Source organism: Nycticebus coucang, chromosome 1 (assembly GCF_027406575.1).
Source record: "Nycticebus coucang isolate mNycCou1 chromosome 1, mNycCou1.pri, whole genome shotgun sequence".
Lineage (NCBI taxonomy): Eukaryota > Metazoa > Chordata > Mammalia > Primates > Lorisidae > Nycticebus > Nycticebus coucang.
This window is the reverse complement of record NC_069780.1, coordinates 73,581,865-73,597,628: the sequence shown is the minus strand read 5'-3', so window position 1 is coordinate 73,597,628 and position 15,764 is coordinate 73,581,865. Positions and strand designations below refer to the sequence as shown.

At 37.2% G+C, this 15,764-nt stretch overlaps 1 protein-coding gene across 3 annotated transcripts in view; it reads left to right on the top strand.

The window, feature by feature from the left end:
• The window catches only part of PRMT9 (protein arginine methyltransferase 9), a 104,583-nt gene that overhangs the window by 85,885 nt on the left and 2,934 nt on the right, over nucleotides 1-15,764 (top strand). For all 3 annotated transcript variants that reach the window (XM_053582370.1, XM_053582359.1, XM_053582378.1), the window contains one exon: nucleotides 1,493-2,210. In XM_053582370.1, coding sequence (XP_053438345.1) covers nucleotides 1,493-2,210 — 718 coding nt within the window. The remainder of the gene's footprint in view (nucleotides 1-1,492; nucleotides 2,211-15,764) is intronic.

Genomic DNA, 15,764 nt, shown 5'->3' with positions numbered 1-15,764 from the left:
GGAGAACCTGATGGCATCTGTGGAGCCCCAGGTCATGAAAATGCCCACACTCCTATAAGCACAAAATTTTGCAGTTTGTGGGAGTTCATGGATTCATGAACTTCCCTAGGGAAGTTCCATTTTTTGTTTTGGGGCGGGGAGAAGCTCTATATTAAAGATTTTTTTTATGTAAGAATTTTTTTCCTGCAGTTTGATAGATTTCAGTAAGTTCAAAGCTGTTGAATTAAATGGAAAAATTTTACCCTTTTTAAACTAGATGATATATTTCTATTTTTATTTAGTTGATCAAAGATCTAATTTGGCAAGGTTATAAAGTCATGGAATCTACTATGATATTTTTGGAGTCTTTTAGGTAGATTTGGATTCAGATCTTGGCTTTCTTACTTACTGACTCCTTCCTAGTCACCCTTGCTGGTTATTTCACAGAGCTTTTGTTGTGTCATATGTAGAAACAGGATGTTCTTGTCTATCTTGCAGTATTATTATAGGGATTATTAGAGATAGTGGCTATAAAATGCCTGCTACAGTGACTGGTTCTCAGTAAATGGTATTTCATTTTTATTTACTTATTTATTTTTTTTTGAAACAGTCTCACTTTGTCACCCTTGATAGAGTGCTGTGGTGTCATAGCTAACAGCAATCTCAAACTCCTGGGCTTAAGCGATTCTCTTGTTTCAGCCTCCCAAGTAGCTGGGACTAGGGCGCCTGCCAGAATGCCCGGCTGTTTTTAGAGGTGGGGTCTCGCTCTGGCTCAGGCTGGTCTCGAACCCGAGAGCTCAGGCAATCTACCCGCCTCAGGCTCCAAGGGGTGGGATTACAGGTGTGAGCCACTGTGCTTTGCTACTGTAAATGGTATTTTAAAATTTGTATTTATTTGCTACTTGGGAGGCTGAGGCAAGAGAATCGCCTAAGCCCAGGAGTTGGAGGTTGCTGTGAGCTGTGTGAGGCCATGGCCCTCTACCGAGGGCCATAAAGTGAGACTCTGTCTCTACAAAAAAAAAAAAAAAAATTTGTATTTATTCTAATTCTCTTATGCCTATAGTAACTTAGATGATTTTTAAAAAATCCTTCTTTGGGGCGCTGTGCCTGTAGCTCCATGGTTAGGGTGCTGGCCACATACACCAGGGCTGGCGGGTTTGAACCCAGCCTGGGCCTGCTAAAAACAACAATGACAACACAACAGAAAAATAGTGGAGTGTCATGGCAGGTGCCTGTAGTCCCAGCTACTTGGGAGGCTGAAGCAAGAGAATCACTTAAGCCCAAGAGTTTGAGGTTGCTGTGAACTGTGACGCCAATGCACTTTACCGATGGCGACAAAGTGAGACTCTGTCTCCAAAAAAAAAAAAAAAAATCATCCTTTGGGAAGGACATTTTATATGTTTAAACATAAAAATAAGCTATATTTTAGATGGGGAGATGTTTGTGTGATCCTTAAGCTTATCAGCACCTCATGTTAATCAGTTATGTTTTCCTTTCTTTTTCTTTAATGAAGACTACTGGATAAAGCCTGGAGACCATGTGATGATGGAAGTGTCCTGTCAAGATTGTTACTTAAGAATACAGAGTATTAATGTGTTGGGTTTGGAATGTGAAATGGATGTTGCAAAAAGTTTTACCAAGAATAGAGGCTTGCTATCATTAGGAAATGAGGCTGACCTCTGTACTGCCCTGGCTAACCTTCAGACCAGTAAACCAGATGCTGTAGAGCAGACATGTATACTGGAGTCAACAGAAGTTGCTTTGCTTAACAACATGCCATATCATGAAAGCTTTAAAATGGCAATGAGGAAAGTTTTGTCTTTGTTGAGCACAGGGAAACTGTGTCAGGCCATGGATACACATTGTGAGAATAACGAGATGGACTCGGGTATGAGACAGAATAATCCTGTACAGAACACCCCTGAGCCTTTTTATGTGTTAGATGTGTCTGAAGGTTTCTCTATTCTGCCTATAATTGCTGGCACACTTGGGCAGGTTAAATCATACAGCTCAGTAGAAAAAGACCATCATCGTATTGCTTTGGACCTCATATCTGAAGCCAATCACTTTCCTAAAGAAACACTTGAGTTTTGGCTGAGACATGTGGAGGATGAATCTGCTGTGTTGCAAAGGCCCAAGTCAGACAAATTATGGAGCATAATTATATTGGATGTCATCGAGCCATCTGGGCTCATTCAGCAGGAAATAATGGAAAAAGCTGCAATATCCAGGTAAAACACAAAATAATAACTTTTGGGTTTTTTTTTAGCTCAAATTTCATGTAAATTCCCTTAATTCTTTAATCACATAACCGCAAAAACAAATCAAGATCATTGTATGTTTCTCAAACTTTGCTTTTCAGGACTTGTGACTTTATTCCTTTCTCTTTCCATGCATGTTATTACTGATTTCTCCCCAGCCCAAAGGAATCTCTGTATGTAGGTGTGAAGAAGAGAACCTGCTTTAGGATTGGACTGCCTATATGTAATATTAGGAGTTAGGTAGAGCTTCCTAAAAACAGACAAGACATTCAGGGTAGAAAAAGAAAAACCAAATGTCATCTTTAAATGTAAGAAACACATCAGATTCACCTGTAAGAGACGTTAGTAGATGTTTGATGGAATATTGGGAGAGTAAACTGCTTCTTAGAAGTAAGTCCCAGTCCTCTTGGGTCTTAAAATCTTTTATTTTATCATACAGTTATCTCCCTAAAGGTAATTCTTTTTCATGTAGGTTGCTTGAGGTAAACTTGGCCTTAAATATTATTAGAAAGCAAATTTGGCTTAACTACAAAGTTTTTTAGTTGCTCAAACCTGAAAAGGTGGTAGTATGTAGGAGATTTAGATTTAGGAAAAATGAATGTGTTACAGATTTTACATTCTGTTGTATAGGAACAGTGGTGGGAATATAGACCAAAGACTGTGACAGGAGAAGGCAAATTATCCATTGAAGATAAATATTTGACAAAACCAAGAAGGAGTAATGTGCTTATGTAGCTGATTCTATTTAGGTTGCATATGCATTTTCTTTTATTACCAAGTTTATGTCTTTGTGGGCTAACCAATAAGTCACTGTGTTTTACTTTGGAACAATCTCGTACATATAAATTGTGGTGATATAGAGGTTTGACATAAATATTATGTGTATATATATATATGGACACATATACTGGATTTATATGTTTACATACATACAGATATATAGTAGAACTTCCATAGTTGACCACCTTCCTACATTGGCCATCTTCTTAAGTTGACCTAATTTTCATAGACCAGACATGCACCACATGTGCTCAATGGAAGTTCCTTATGTTGACCCACTCTGTATGTTGGCCATTTTGTTATAGTCTCTTCGGTGGTCAACTTACAGAGGTTCTATGGTATATTAATATATAAACATTTACATATCTATACTTGATATAGAAGTCAAAAGAGTCTTAGATTTGTCCCTGAATTCCTAAAGTAGAGGGATTTTCTAAGTCACTTAATACTGTATTTCTCATCCTTGGTTTTCATCTGTAGAATGAGAATACTGGACATATTAATGGGTTCTCTGTCCTTAAAGGTCTCCAGTTAAGGAAACAGATCTTTAGTGGCCACGTGGTTTAGGTATATGTTTGAAGCACAATGCTTAGCCAAATGATCTTTCAAGGTCCTTTTAACATTGTATTTCTGTGATTCCTACCATGCCAGAGAGTCAGGCTTATTTCAAGGATAGGGTTGACAAAGTGACCTTACTGATTAAAAACATGCATAAATTACAATTCTGTAATCCCTCAAATTAACATCACATATGCTTGTCAGTTCCTAAACCTGTAATGACTAAGTACTAGACCAGAAAGCTTTCAAATATCTGGTTCTTGTTTAAAACATAGTTCTTGGCTTGGCTCCTATAACACAGTGGTTAGGGCGCCACCCTCATACACCGAGGGTGGCCAGTTTGAACTCAGCCTGGGCCAGCTAAAAATAAAATAAAAAAGTAAACTTCTTGGGGGGCGCCTGTGGCTCAGTGGGTAGTGCTTCAGCCCTATATACTGAGGGTGGTGGGTTCAAACCTGGCCCTGGCCAGCTAAAACAGCAGTGATAACTACAACAAAAATAGCCAGGCATTCTGGCAGGTGCCTGTAGTCACAGCTCGGGAAGCTGAGGCAAGAGAATCACTTAAGCTCAAGAGTTGGAGGTTCTGTGAGCTGTGACGCCATGGCACTCTACTGAGGGCAACAAAGTGAGACTCTGTCTAAAAAAAAAACAAAACAAAACAAAGGCTCCGCGCCTGTGGCTCAAAGTGGCTAAGGCGCCAGCCACATACACCAGAGCTGGCGGGTTCAAATCCAGCCCGGGCCTGCCAAACGATAATGACAACTGCAACAAAAAATTAGCTGGGCGTTGTGGGCGCCTGTAGTCCCAGCTACTTGGGAGGCTGAGGCAAGAGAATTGCTTAAGCCCAGGAGTTAAGAGGTTGCTGTGAGCTGTGATGCCAGGGCGCTCTACCCAGGGCGACAGCTTGAGACTCTGTCTCAAAAAAAAAACAAAAAAAACCCAACAAAAAACAACCCCCCCCCACACCCCATAATTCTCTAGTTCTCATTCCTCAGAGATTATAATGCACTAAGTTTTTGATGGAAGCAGGAATCTGCACTTGTATTAGAAACCCCAGGTGAGTCTAAACGAGGTGGTCCCTGTGCTCCACTCTGAGGAATAAACACTGCCCTTGGCTGATGGAGCAGAGGACAGAAAGAGGCATCATCATTCATCTTGAAGATGGGTTGTGTTGCAGATGCTTAATTACAGCAGAACCTCTGTAAGTAGACCACCCAAGGGCCTGTAACAAACTGGTCAGCATACACAGGAGGTCAGCGTAAGGAGCTAGGCCTACTGTACTGATAGGTACATGTGGTGCATGTCTAGTCTTTGAAAATTAGGTCAATTTAAGGAGGTGGTCAATTATGGAGGTTCTGTTAGAATAGGTAGTCTAGAAGAGGAGTTCCTTTTGGGATATTTTTCTGCTGCCTGTTATTACTGAACTGTCAAAGACCATATACATTGTGTTTTGTTGCTGTTGCTTACATTATATTGTGAAGTTAAGCTCTATGTATTGATAACAAAGCAAATTAAGAAAAAGTAAAAAAAAATGAGAATACTATATTAAATGCCTTTGAAGGTATTTTCATCTGTTTGAATTCCTAACACAAGTAAGATTTAATTTATTTGGTATAGTCACCTTGGAAAGTGACTTAACATTATTTAGTTTTAGTTTTGATTTAATTTTAAACTTACAGAAAATTGCAAGGATAAAAAGTACTGTTTATATTTTCTCTTATTTGCTTTATCATTCTCACTCGGTTCCTCTCTTTTTTTCTCTCAATATATATTATTATTTTTTAGAGGTCATCATATCCTTTAAGTATTAATATTAATAGTAAATATTTCAATGTGTATTTTCTAAGAACAAAAACATTTTCTTACATAACTGTAGTACATTGATCAAAGTCAGGAAATCAACCCTGTTACAATATTATTTAATCTACAACCCATATTTAGGTTTTCTTAGTGAATCCAGTGCTATTCTTTCTAAAGCTATTTTTTTAACCAGACTACAGACTATATTCAAATGTAGGATCATGCATTGCATTCAGGTGTCAGATTTGTTTAATTAATCTGGAACAGTTGCTCAGCTTTTGGTTGTATTTATGACATTGATATTTTTGAAGACTGCAGGCCAGATATTTTGTAGACTATTCTTTCATTTGAATTTTTCTGGTTTGTTCATGATTAGATTTGTGTTACTTATTTTTGGCAGGAATACCATAGAAGTAATGTGTGTTTTCTTCTTGTTCTTTTTTTTTTTAAATGTTAGGGATTCCCTGAGGTTACACTGATTGCATTTGTTAGGTAAAGTCCCTCTTACAATTGTGTCTTGCCCCCAAAAAGTATGTCACACACCAAGACCCCAAATGTGTGTTTTCTTACTATGTTATATTAAAAGGCACATAAGACCTATTTGTTTGGTTAACTGATATTTGTAATATAACTGATGCTTTCAACCTCATTAACTTGGTTAAGGTTGTGGCAGGTTTCTCTACTGAAAGTTTAAATTTTTTCCTTTGTGGTTAATCATTCATTAATGGATATTACTATTTTGAGACCTGTCAATACCCCATTCCTCATTATATCTTATTCACAAATCTTAACCTCCATTGATAATTTTTTAACTCTATCATTTTTCTGTATTTATTAGTTGGCATTCTATTATTAGGAAGAAATTTCTGTCCCATGTATTTATATTGGTATGAGTTTGTGGGTTCTTGAATAATCCATTACTATCAGTATTTTGATGATCAAATTGTCCCAGATTCAACCATTGAGAGTGTCTTTAAATTACCTCTTGAATCTTTTTGACATATTCCTGTCATTCTTTGAGAATATTCTTACTTTTGATGCAACCAGAAGTTTTCTTTTTCTTCTTTTTGCAGTTTTTGGCTGGGGCTGGGTTTGAACCTAACACCTCCAGCATATGGGGCTGGCGCCCTACTCCTTTGAGCCACAGGCGCTGCACACAGACAGAAGTTTTATATTCATTTTGTATTTTTGTCTGACCCCAGCCTTAGAATCAGTCTTTCTCTAAGGAACCCTGATTCCTTTTAGTGGAGACTGTATTTTGAAACCAAGATCTTGGTGATAGCTATGCTCACTGCGTCTAGTGAACCACTGCTTAGGTGTATATGTGTGTGTTTGTGTGTGGACACACATGCGTGGATCCATTCACACGGACATGCACAATCACACATTTACCCTATTTTGCTGTGCAAAATGCTATCCAGTGTATAATGTGCACCCATGGTTTGGGCTTAAAACTGGCTAGTTTTTCTATTTTTGGTAGAGATGGGGTCTCTTGCTCAGGCTGGTCTTGAACTCCTGAGCTCAAGCAATCCACCCACCTCGGCCGCCCAGAGTGCTAGGATTACAGGTGTGAGCCACTGCGCCTAGCCCTAATAAATAATATTTCATATCACCCTCCCCCTTATCTCCTGGCAGATACTAGTCTCCTTTCTATTTCTATGAGTTTCATTTCTTGTGATAGCACACATTAGTGAAATCATCACAGTATTTGTCTTTTCCTGACTGGTTTTTTTCACTTAGCACATGTCTTTAAGGTTCATCTAAGTTGTGTCATGTGTCAGAATTTCCTTCCTAATAATTAGCGATGTTAAGCATCTTTTCACATGGTTAGCAGCATTTTGGCTGTACATATTTTTTTGATAAATGTCTATTCAAGTTTTTTTGCTTGTTTTTTAATTGTTTTTTTTTGTTGAGTTACAGCTAGATACTCCTAACATGAGTACAAATATTTTTTCCCTTTTCATAGGTTGCCTTTTCACTCTTTTAAGAAAGAAGTGCAGAAGTTTTACAGTTTGATTAAGTCCCATTTGTCTTATTTTTGGTTTTATTCTTTGTGCTTTAGGTATCATATCCAGTACATCATTGCTGAATCCAATGTCCTCAAGCATTCCCCCTATTTTTTCTTTTAGAAGTTTTTTAGTTTTAGGTCTTACATGTAGGTGTTTAATCCATTTTGGGATAGTTTTTGTATAAGATGTGAGATAAGGGTCTATTTTCAGTCTTGCATGCGGATGCACAGTTTTCCCAGTATTGTGGGTTTATTTATGGGCTTTCTTTTCTGTCCATTGGTGTATGTCTTTATACCCTACCAAACCACAGTTGCTGTTGCTGAGTAGTATGGTTGAAATTAGGAGTGTGAAGCCTACAACGTCATTGTTTTTTGAGATTATTTTGGCAGTTCAGGGTCACTTGAGATTCAATATGAATTCTAAGTTAAACTTTTCTGTTTCTGCAAAAAACTCTTGGAGTTTTGATAGGGAGTCCAAGTATTTCCATCCATGAACATGGGATGTCTTTCCATTTATTTTTTATCCTTTTGATTTCTTTTAGAAAAGTTTTGTGGGTTTTCAGGGTGTAAGTCTTTTGCTTCCCTACCTATGTTTATTCCTAAGCATTTTAGTTTTTTAGATGTTATTGTAAATGGCATTTTGCTGAAATCTTTATATGACTTTTAATAGGTTTTTTTTTGGATAGAGTTTCACTTTGTCACCCTCAGTAGAGTGCTGTGACATCATAGTTCACAGCAACCTCAGACTCTTGGGCTCAAGAATTCTCTTGTCTTAGCCTCCTGAGTAGCTGGGACTATAGGTAGCTGTCTTTAGAGATAAGGTATTGCTGTGGTTGAACTGGTCTTGAACCTGTGAGCTCAGGCAATCGAGCTGCCCTGGCCTCCCAGACTGCTAGGATAACAAGCGTGAGCCACCGTGCCTGGCTTTTATTGGTGTTTTTCTTTAGAGTTTTTGTTTTGTTTAGGATTTTCTATATATACAATTACCTCATCTATGATGGAGATAATTTTACTTCTTCCTTTTCAGTTCAGATGCATTTTATTTCTTTAATTGCTCTGGTTAGAACTTAGTACTATGTTTAGAAGTGGTAAAAGTGGGTATATTTGCCTTGTGTCTTAGAAGAAAAGCTTTTAGTTTCTAGTTAATATGTTGTTGGCCTCTCTCATATGGCTTTATTTTGTTGAGGTAGTGTCCTTCTCTTCCTAGTTTGCTGAGTGCTTTTATCATGAAAATGTGTTGATTTTTGTCACATGCTTTTCCTGCATCAATTAAGATGATCATGTGCTTTTTGATCTTCATTCTGTTAATGTAGTGTATTACATTGATTTTCATATGTTGAAATGTATTCCAGGTATGAGTCCAACATTGTCATAGTATATAATCTTTTTAAATGGGCTATTAAATTTGGTTTGCTAGTACAGTATTTTGTTGGGCATGTTTGCCTCAGTATTCGTTAGGGATGTTGTCTGTACTTTCCTTATGTCTTTTGTTTTGGTATCAGGGTGATGCTGGCCTCATAGAATGAGTTTGAAAGTGTTCCCTACTCTTTGGAAGAGTTCAAGGAGGATTAGTGTTAGTTCTTATTTAAATGTTAAGTAGAATTCTCCACCATCTTGGATCTGGACTTTTTCTTCTTTAGGAGGTTTTTAAAAAATTATTTTTCATTTTTATGTTTTTTGTTGGGAGGTTTTTGATTACTGCTTCAGTCTTACTACTATAGTTTTGTTCAGATTTTTGATTTTTTTCTTAATTTGGTGTAAGTACGTTGTATGTTCTAGTCATTTATCCATTCTGGGTCATGCAGTTTGTTGGTGTATTCTCAAGATCCTTTTTAGTTTTGTAGCATCAGTTTAATGTTCATTTCTAATTTTAGTTGAGTCTTCTCTTTTTTCCCTTAATCTAGGTAATTTGTCAATGAGTTTGACATTTAAAAAAATTCAGGTTTTAGTTTTGTTGATTTTTTTTTTTCCTATTATTTTTCACTTATGTTTCATTTATCTCTACTTTAATCTTTATTTTTGGTTTGTTTCCCTAATTTTTGGTTTAGTTTTTTTCCTAATTCTTTGAGGTATAAAATTAGGTTGTTGATTTGAAAAAAAAATTTTTTTTTGAACGTGTTTACTGCTATAAAATTTCCTCTTAGTATTATGCTTTTTTTTTGCTGTAAGCCCTAAGTGTTGCTGTATTGTGTTTTTATTTTCATTTATCTCCAGGCATTTTCTAATTTTCCTTGTGATTTTTTTCTTTGACCAATTAGTTAAGAGTGAGTTTTTTTTTTTTTTTTAAGACAGTCTCATTTTATCACCTTTGGTAGAGTGCCATGGCATCATAGCTCATAGCAACCTCAAACTCTTGGGCTTAAGTGATTCTCTTGTCTCAGCCTTCTGAGTAGCTGGGACTACAGGTGCCTGCCACAATGCCCAGATATATATATATATATATATATACACACACACACACACACACAGACTACAGGTGCCTGCCACAATGCCCAGATATATATACACACACACACACACACACACACACACGCGCGTGCGTGCGCGCACACACATACGTACACAGACATGCATACATATATATATATATTTATTTTTTTTTTTTAGAAACGGTGTCTCACTCTTGGTCAGGTTGTTCTCAAACCTAGGAGCTCAGGCAGTCTACCTGCCTTGGTTTCCCAGAGTGCTAGGATTATAGGCATGAGCCACTGTGCCTGGCTAAGAGTTTTAAATGTTGATATATTTGTGGATTTTCCAGTTTTCCTTCTGCTATTGACTTCTAGGTTCTACTTCATTGTGATTGGAAAAGATACATTGTATTTTAGTTTTCCTAAATTTGTTGAGGCTTGTTTTGTCATTTAATAGGTGGTCTTAGAGAATGTTTCATGTGTTCTTGAGAGTTTTGTGTATTTCAGTGTTGTAGGTGGCACTCCACCTACAGCAATAACAATAAAGTTGTATTGTTTATACAGAACAATAACGAAGTGTTGTGTGTCTGTTATGTCCAGTTGGCCTGTAGTGTTAGATCTTATGTTTCCTTATTGATCTTCTGCTTTTTCTTTTTATAACTGAAAGTGGGTTATTGATATTTCGTACTATTACTGTGTTGCTTGCTGTTTCTCTCTTCACTTCTGTCTTTGTAAGATCTTGTCTCCAATAGGAGATAATTTTTCTTTCCTGATTGCTTTGGCTGGGACTTCCAATACTATGAATAGAAGTGGGTATCTTGTACTTGATCTCTGTGGAAAAGCTTTTAGTCATGTTTTATTTGAACAGAACATTGTAAAGGATTTTAAAACATTTTTGGTTATAACAAATTATGAAAAGTTTGTCAAGTTGTCTACTGTGATTTGGTTGTATTGGTGTCAACTTACATGAAGGTGACCTACAACTGTCTTTTCTAGTGTTTTTCAGTGTGTGGAGGAGTGTTATTGACAGTTTGGGTGGGACAGTTCTTATGTGGGACTGTCTTATGCATCACAGGATATTTGGCGTCTCTGAGCACCAGATGCTGGCATCCCCAATCATTGTTTCATTGAGGGCTCCTCTCAGGCTTTCTCCTCCAATACTCTACTCTCCTGAGTAACCATGGAGAATCACTTCTCCTTTCCTTCACCATAAGCTAGAGGTTTATCATACAAGACTTTTGGATATGCAGACTTACTTTGACCCTGGGATCAGAGATATGCAGATACTTTCTCTAGGGCCTCCTATTATTATCTTTGGTCTCTGTGAGTTAGAGATGTGACCTTAAGGGATTATTAGGTTGTTCGCTTGTAAAGAGACTTTCTGTCCCTTGAGATTCTATGAATGCATTTGGCCTTTTCCCCTCACTCCCTCACTCATGTGATGCCTCCCACTGTGTTATGATGCAGCATGAAGGCCCTCACTGATATGGCCCCTTGATCTTGGACTTCCCGGCTTCCAGAACTGTGAGCCAAATAAGTTTTTGTTCATTATAAATTATTCATTCTGTGGTATTTTGTTATAGCAGCACAAACCAAAGGCACCCATTAAAGATTTTGGAGGGTTGGAGCATAAAAGAATTAGTGAAATTTCTTCTTTTCAGAATATTTGACATTTATGGTTAAGAAGTCGCCCCCCACCCCCACCTTTTTCTTTTTTTTTTTTTTTTTTGAGAAAGAGTCTCACTCTATTGTAGAGTGCTGTGGTATTATCCTGGCTCACAGCAACCTTAAACTCCTGGGTTCAGGTGATCCTCCTGCCTCAGCCCCCTGAGTAGCTGGGACTACAGATACCAGCCACAATGTCTGGTCTAATTTTTTCTTTTCTTCTTCTTCTTTTTTTTTGTTGTTGTTATTTCCGAGTTTTTATTCAAGAACTCATATAAAAAATTTCAGATAAATGAATTTTAATCCTAATCTTCTTCCTTTTCTTCATTCTGGTTAATTTGGAAGTAACGTTAATTTTTAACTCTTTGTTGTTAGCAATTGCACACAACCAACCATGTAGATTATTCTTCTTCAGATATTTTTTGGTGAGATATTTCAGATGTCACTGTGATCTCACTACTGCTCCTCTTGTGGTCAGCACTCCTCCCCTGAGAGTCCTGTCTGTTCTTTTTACTTTGATTCTCTCTTACAAAAACTGCTCAAAGAGACAGGGTCAGTCTCTTGCTCAAGCTGGTCTTTAACTCCTGAGTGCAATATCCACCTATCTTGGCTTCCCAGAGTGCTGGCATTATAAGCTTGAGCCCCCAGGACTGTCTGGCCATAGTTAGACTTTGAAAGTTGCAACATACTTTGTTCATTGCAGGAGGCACAGTTTTAAAGTGTCATTAGGTTGAGGAATCTGGCCTCCTTAAGCTAAATGTAGGTGACAACATAACACTCAATGTTAGTAAAGCTAAGCAGAGTTTCAAGGTAGTGGCTGTTTTATCTCAACATAGCTACGAAACATTTCCGTTAGTGACAGTGACATTGAGGTCAAGAAAGATTTTTAGAAGGTTTTAGATTAAAATACTATTAACGTAGCCTTCTAAAGTCATTTTTATTTTTATTTATTTTTTTGAGACAGAGTCTCACTATGTTGCCATTGGTAGAGTGCTGTGGTGTCACAGCGCACAGCAACCTCCAACTCTTGGGCTTAACTGATTCTCTTGCCTCAGTCTCCCAAGTAGCTGGGACTACAGGCACCTGTCACAAGCCTGGCTATTTTTATTTTTTTGTTGTTGTTGCGGTTGTCATTGTTGTTTATCTTGCCCAGACCAGGTTCGAACCTGCCAGCCTCGGTGCATGGGGCTGGCACTGTAACCAGTGTCCTACCGGCGCCAAACCAATCTAAAATCATTTTTAGACACAGCTTTTTTGTAGTACTTAACCTCTGGCATGCTTGTTAGTACTCATTTTTTACAGAGGTTTTATTATGTAGGCATGATGGTTTATATCATTGGCTACTAGATCAACTCAACCTTCTGCCCATCTCGCCTCCCAGGAAGTTTGGGTTGGAAGAAAGTCCCAAACCTCTAATCACGCCTCGGTCTTTCAGTCCTCAGCCTGAGGCTAGGATTCACAAAAAATACTCTCACCACTCCAGGGATTACAAGGGTTTTAAGAGCTCTGTGCTGAGAAACAAGATGAAGACATACACAGATATACACACATACATACGCATATATATCTTACTATAAATCATAATATCTCATTTGCCCTATGTTGTTTTCTGTTTGGCTATTTCTAAGTTGTATCCTTTGTAATAAGCCAGTAAATATAAGTTTTTCTGAGCTCTGTGAGCCATTCTACCGAACCTGAGGAAAGGAGTCACAGGATCCCTTTGATTTATAGATGGTCAGCCAGTAAGTGGTACTGGCAGCCCAGGACTTACAGTTGGCATCTGAACTGGGGGCAGTCATGTGGGACTGAGCCTTTAACTTGTGTGTGAGGGTGTCTGATGCTGATTCCAGGTGAGTATTGTCGGAACTGATAAGAAATGTAGGATGCCTAGCTGGTGTCTGAGAACTGGTGTCCCTTCTTTGTGTCATAAATAGAAACAAATCTTAAGACTACCTAAATGACTTTTCGTGGTATTGTCCTCCCTCTCTGCCATAGATTTCATGTGCTTTTTACAGCTTGTTAACTTCATAGAATGGAAGGCTCCTGTGGCTGTTTGGGGAGTGGAGGGTTGTTAGTCAAGCAACAACATAAAGATCTATAGTTAGTCTCTCTTTTCTGAGACCTTTGTGATCTTAAAAAAAATTAGATCTGGTTTTCATTTAAGTGCATCACAATTAGCAAATACCTTACTTATTTAGATAATTTTAGTAAAATGAGTTTTCTGGATTAAACTTGATCTATTTGAGGAAAACTGGTAGATTTTTCTAGTAATTTAGGAAGACAAATTATAGCTGATTTGGTAAGGGCATAAGTTGGAATTTTTATAAGAGCTGTGTAATTTTGCCAAGAGGTGTGAAATGTCAGTAATTGTGGAGATTTACTTTCTATCAGACTTTACCTAAAGTGCTAAAAAGTTGATAGGAAAGGAATAACAAAAATGAGTAAAGCATTGGGGTCAGGGTGGAGTCTATTTTCAGGCTAATCCACATATATAGGATCATGTGGTTATATTTAGTCAGTGAAGAGAGATTATCCCGGTTCAGGATCATGACTTATATTTATCAGTCTGATGTCATTACATGTAGGAGTTGTATCCAACTTCCTTGCTGAATTTATGCTCATCACATTCCCTCTGGTTATGATTTGGCTTCCTGTTAGTTTGTTTTTAGGAAGAGTTCGTGAGCTGTTACAAGAGTAGCCTGTTTACTTATTAACTTTCCTCTTAACTTATTTTGAAAAATTTCAAAATTTCAAACTTAAGAAAAATTGTAAGAACAGTGAATATTTAGAACAGTGAATATTAGATTATTTTTGTTTACGGAACCGTTGGTTGGTTGTCATCGTAGACTTCATCCTTACTTTAGTATTGTCATTATAATTGTAAATATATATAATGTATATATATTTTAACATATATGTATATTTTATACATAAAAATATGTATAATGGTAAATGTCTTGTCATTATAATTGTCATTTCTGGCTTTAGGTAACTTTAATTGGTTGAGAAATTGAGATGATCAGTTTAGTAAAGGCCTGAAAGATTAATTAAAATCTAATTCAAGAGCAGAAGTGCCAAAAAGGTTTTGAAGAAATGGGGTGCTTTATACTTTGTCTAGGTTTTAATAGTGGTCTATTTAGGGACACTACATAGCGTAACATTTTTGACATTTATATGAATACTTTTTTCGATACAGTGAAATGTTTAGTTTTGTGTTTTTATAAATAGACCCTTACTCTACATCTTTAGGAATAAAAACTTTGAAAGATCTACATGATTATAAAATCTTCACTTGTCCTGTTCTGGAAGTTCAAGTAGAAACAAGCTCAGAATATTCAGTAAAAATGAGGGATTTGACATTTGACTGTAAATGTGGCAAATGAAAATAATTACTTGGTTTAAAGTCCCTTAAAGTGTCCTCCGTCTCTGCTTCATTTGATGTCCATAGGCGGTATGAGGAAGCAAGACTATGTGAGTGTCAGCTGCATCGGCCTAAGAGCCCTTAGCTTCCTATTGCAGTTGTTTCTCCTATGGGCACAGCTTCCAAGTTCTAGCAACAGGAATACTGTTTACAAGTTAACCCGGTGTGGCTTCCTATCAGGAATCTGTCGTTAGTTCATAGTTCTCTCAGTCCAAATGCAGTCTACCTATTAATAGGCATTTTATTTTTTTTTTAAACCGTAAGCATTGTTGCTAATAAACACAGCTAATATTCCAGGGAAAGAGAAGGTAAACCCAATGTTAGTTGTGGGGGGACAAAAAGTTTTGTTAATCCTTGACTCACTTTCTAGAATATTTGGCCTTTTTTTTTTGCATTTGGAGTGTTTAACCTTTTATTTGGAAATAATTTCAAGCTTATGGAAAATTTAAAGAATAGTTCAAAGAATTTACCATGTACTTTATGCTCCTATTCACATAGTAATGCTTTGCCACATTTGTATGTACTATTCTTTCCCTGAACCATTTAGAATAAGTTAGATATCATATTCCTTTTCTCCTAATACTTCTGTATTTCCTAAGAATAGGACATCCATGTATGTAGCTACTGTAACTGTACAATTATTAAAATCATGGACACAGTACTGTTATCTTGTCTACAGATCTTATGCAGATTTCACCAGTGGTCATAATTTTTTATTTTCCTTTTTTTGAGACAAAGTCTTACTTTGTCACCCTTGGTAGAGTGCTGTAGTGTTATAGCTCATAGCAACCTCAAACTCTTGGGTTTAAGCCATTCTCTTGCCTTAGCCACCCAAGTAGCTGGGATTACAGGCGCCTATCACAGTGCCTGGCTATTTTTAGAGA